General features: G+C 48.9%; 1 protein-coding gene across 3 annotated transcripts in view; it reads right to left on the reverse strand.

Annotated features, from left to right (window-relative positions):
- Positions 1-2,500, reverse strand: part of lgals3b (lectin, galactoside binding soluble 3b) — a 7,575-nt gene that overhangs the window by 1,042 nt on the left and 4,033 nt on the right. For 2 of the 3 annotated variants that reach the window (XM_062414999.1, XM_062415000.1), the window contains exons 4-5: positions 2,363-2,500; positions 2,044-2,132 (exon numbers count right to left, since the gene is read on the reverse strand). The exon at positions 2,363-2,500 is cut by the window's right edge. In XM_062414999.1, coding sequence (XP_062270983.1) covers positions 2,044-2,132; positions 2,363-2,500 — 227 coding nt within the window. The remainder of the gene's footprint in view (positions 1-2,043; positions 2,133-2,362) is intronic. The other variant, XM_062415001.1, reaches the window with a different exon arrangement.

Genomic DNA, 2,500 nt, shown 5'->3' on the forward strand with positions numbered 1-2,500 from the left:
TCTAGTTGCCGTAGTAACAGTGAGGAGGAGAAGGGGTGGATGGAGGCATTAACACAACAGTGGACTATTACTACGATCATCCCCTAACCTTTAACCCCTTGGTTATTATTGTTGCCATGACGATGAAGGTGGCCTAACTTTAAGGAAGTAGTGACTCTTACCAACAGCTCAGGTTTCTCTGACCTTTCAAAGTTTCATTTTAACACAAACTAAACCAAACTAGACTTTAACTACAGCAAACTAACAGAAACGTCATATTTCATCATGTTTTCCATCGTCTGACACTTCTTCTTCTTCTGCGGCTTAAGAATTACTTTATCTCCAGCTGTGGCTGTTGAGGTGGTTCCCTACTACATGAACCTCTGTGGCTGTTGAGGTGGTTCCCTACTACAGGAACCTCTGTGGCTGTTGAGGTGGTTCCCTACTACAGGAACCTCTGTGGCTGTTGAGGTGGTTCCCTACTACAGGAACCTCTGTGGCTGTTGAGGTGGTTCCCTACTACAAGAACCTCTGTGGCTGTTGAGTTGGTTCCCTACTACAAGAACCTCTGTGGTTGTTGAGGTGGTTCCCTACTACAGGAACCTCTGTGGCTGTTGAGGTGGTTCCCTACTACAGGAACCTCTATGGCTGTTGAGGTGGTTCCCTACTACAGGAACCTCTGTGGCTGTTGAGGTGGTTCCCTACTACAAGAACCTCTGTGGCTGTTGAGGTGGTTCCCTACTACAAGAACCTCTGTGGCTGTTGAGGTGGTTCCCTACTACAGGAACCTCTATGGCTGTTGAGGTGGTTCCCTACTACAGGAACCTCTGTGGCTGTTGAGGTGGTTCCCTACTACAAGAACCTCTGTGGCTGTTGAGGTGGTTCCCTACTACAAGAACCTCTGTGGCTGTTGAGGTGGTTCCCTACTACAGGAACCTCTGTGGCTGTTGAGTTGGTTCCCTACTACAAGAACCTCTGTGGCTGTTGAGGTGGTTCCCTACTACAGGAACCTTTGTGGCTGTTGAGGTGGTTCCCTACTACAGGTACCTTTGTGGCTGTTGAGGTGGTTCCCTACTACAGGAACCTCTGTGGCTGTTGAGGTGGTTCCCTACTACAGGAACCTCTGTGGCTGTTGAGGTGGTTCCCTACTACAGGAACCTCTGTGGCTGTTGAGGTGGTTCCCTACTACAGGAACCTCTGTGGCTGTTGAGGTGGTTCCCTACTACAAGAACCTCTGTGGCTGTTGAGGTGGTTCCCTACTACAAGAACCTCTGTGGCTGTTGAGGTGGTTCCCTACTACAGGAACCTCTATGGCTGTTGAGGTGGTTCCCTACTACAAGAACCTCTGTGGCTGTTGAGGTGGTTCCCTACTACAGGAACCTCTATGGCTGTTGAGGTGGTTCCCTACTACAGGAACCTCTGTGGCTGTTGAGGTGGTTCCCTACTACAAGAACCTCTGTGGCTGTTGAGGTGGTTCCCTACTACAAGAACCTCTGTGGCTGTTGAGGTGGTTCCCTACTACAGGAACCTCTGTGGCTGTTGAGTTGGTTCCCTACTACAAGAACCTCTGTGGCTGTTGAGGTGGTTCCCTACTACAGGAACCTTTGTGGCTGTTGAGGTGGTTCCCTACTACAGGTACCTTTGTGGCTGTTGAGGTGGTTCCCTACTACAGGAACCTCTGTGGCTGTTGAGGTGGTTCCCTACTACAGGAACCTCTGTGGCTGTTGAGGTGGCCCTTATTACAGGTACCTCAGCATTCTTGTGGATAACAGGCTGGACTGGAAAGAGAACACCAAGCTCTGGTCCAGGCTGTTCTTCCTCGGGTCCTGCATGTGTTTTACTAAGTGTTTTAGCTAGTGTGCTTTTTTATGCTGTTGGAGGGGGGGGGGGTCCTCACATTTATCTTGCACTGCCTGAGTCTGAATGTTTCCTTCCTGTATGTTGGCTGTCTTTGTGTTAGGGGGTCATTCAGTTTCCCCTCTCTGGGATTAATAACATAATATCTTATCTTATATCATCTCATCTGTTATTCTCACAGCAGAGGAAGTCAACAGGTTTACTGACTTGTTAGGGTTGGGTTTGATGACTCCGTTGATGGTGATCAGCAGTTTGTCGTAAACTCCATTGGGCAGATTCTGGCTGAATGGCACCGCCTGAAAACCACAAAATCATAATAATAATTATTATTATGATGATGTTATATCCACTGAAACAGATAAAACATAGTCTGTCTGTCTGCAGCTCAGCTCCTACACACGACTTCATAGAGGAAACAGAGACCCTCAGTATCGTCTCACAGTCTTTATCGTCTCCCTCTTGTCTGTCTTTGTGGTTTTAAACAGACATTTAAACAGGTTCATATAATAATTTCCTTCAAACTCACCACACTCTGTTGGGGGGCAGTTCCAGGTCCTCCACCTCCTGCTGGACCACCAGGCCACGCTCCTCCTGGACCTGCTGGACCAGCTGGACCTGCTGGACCACCAGGCCACGCTCCTCCTGGACCTGCTGGACCTGCTGG

This window comes from Scomber scombrus, unplaced genomic scaffold, assembly GCF_963691925.1.
Source record: "Scomber scombrus unplaced genomic scaffold, fScoSco1.1 SCAFFOLD_174, whole genome shotgun sequence".
Taxonomy (NCBI): Eukaryota; Metazoa; Chordata; class Actinopteri; order Scombriformes; family Scombridae; genus Scomber; species Scomber scombrus.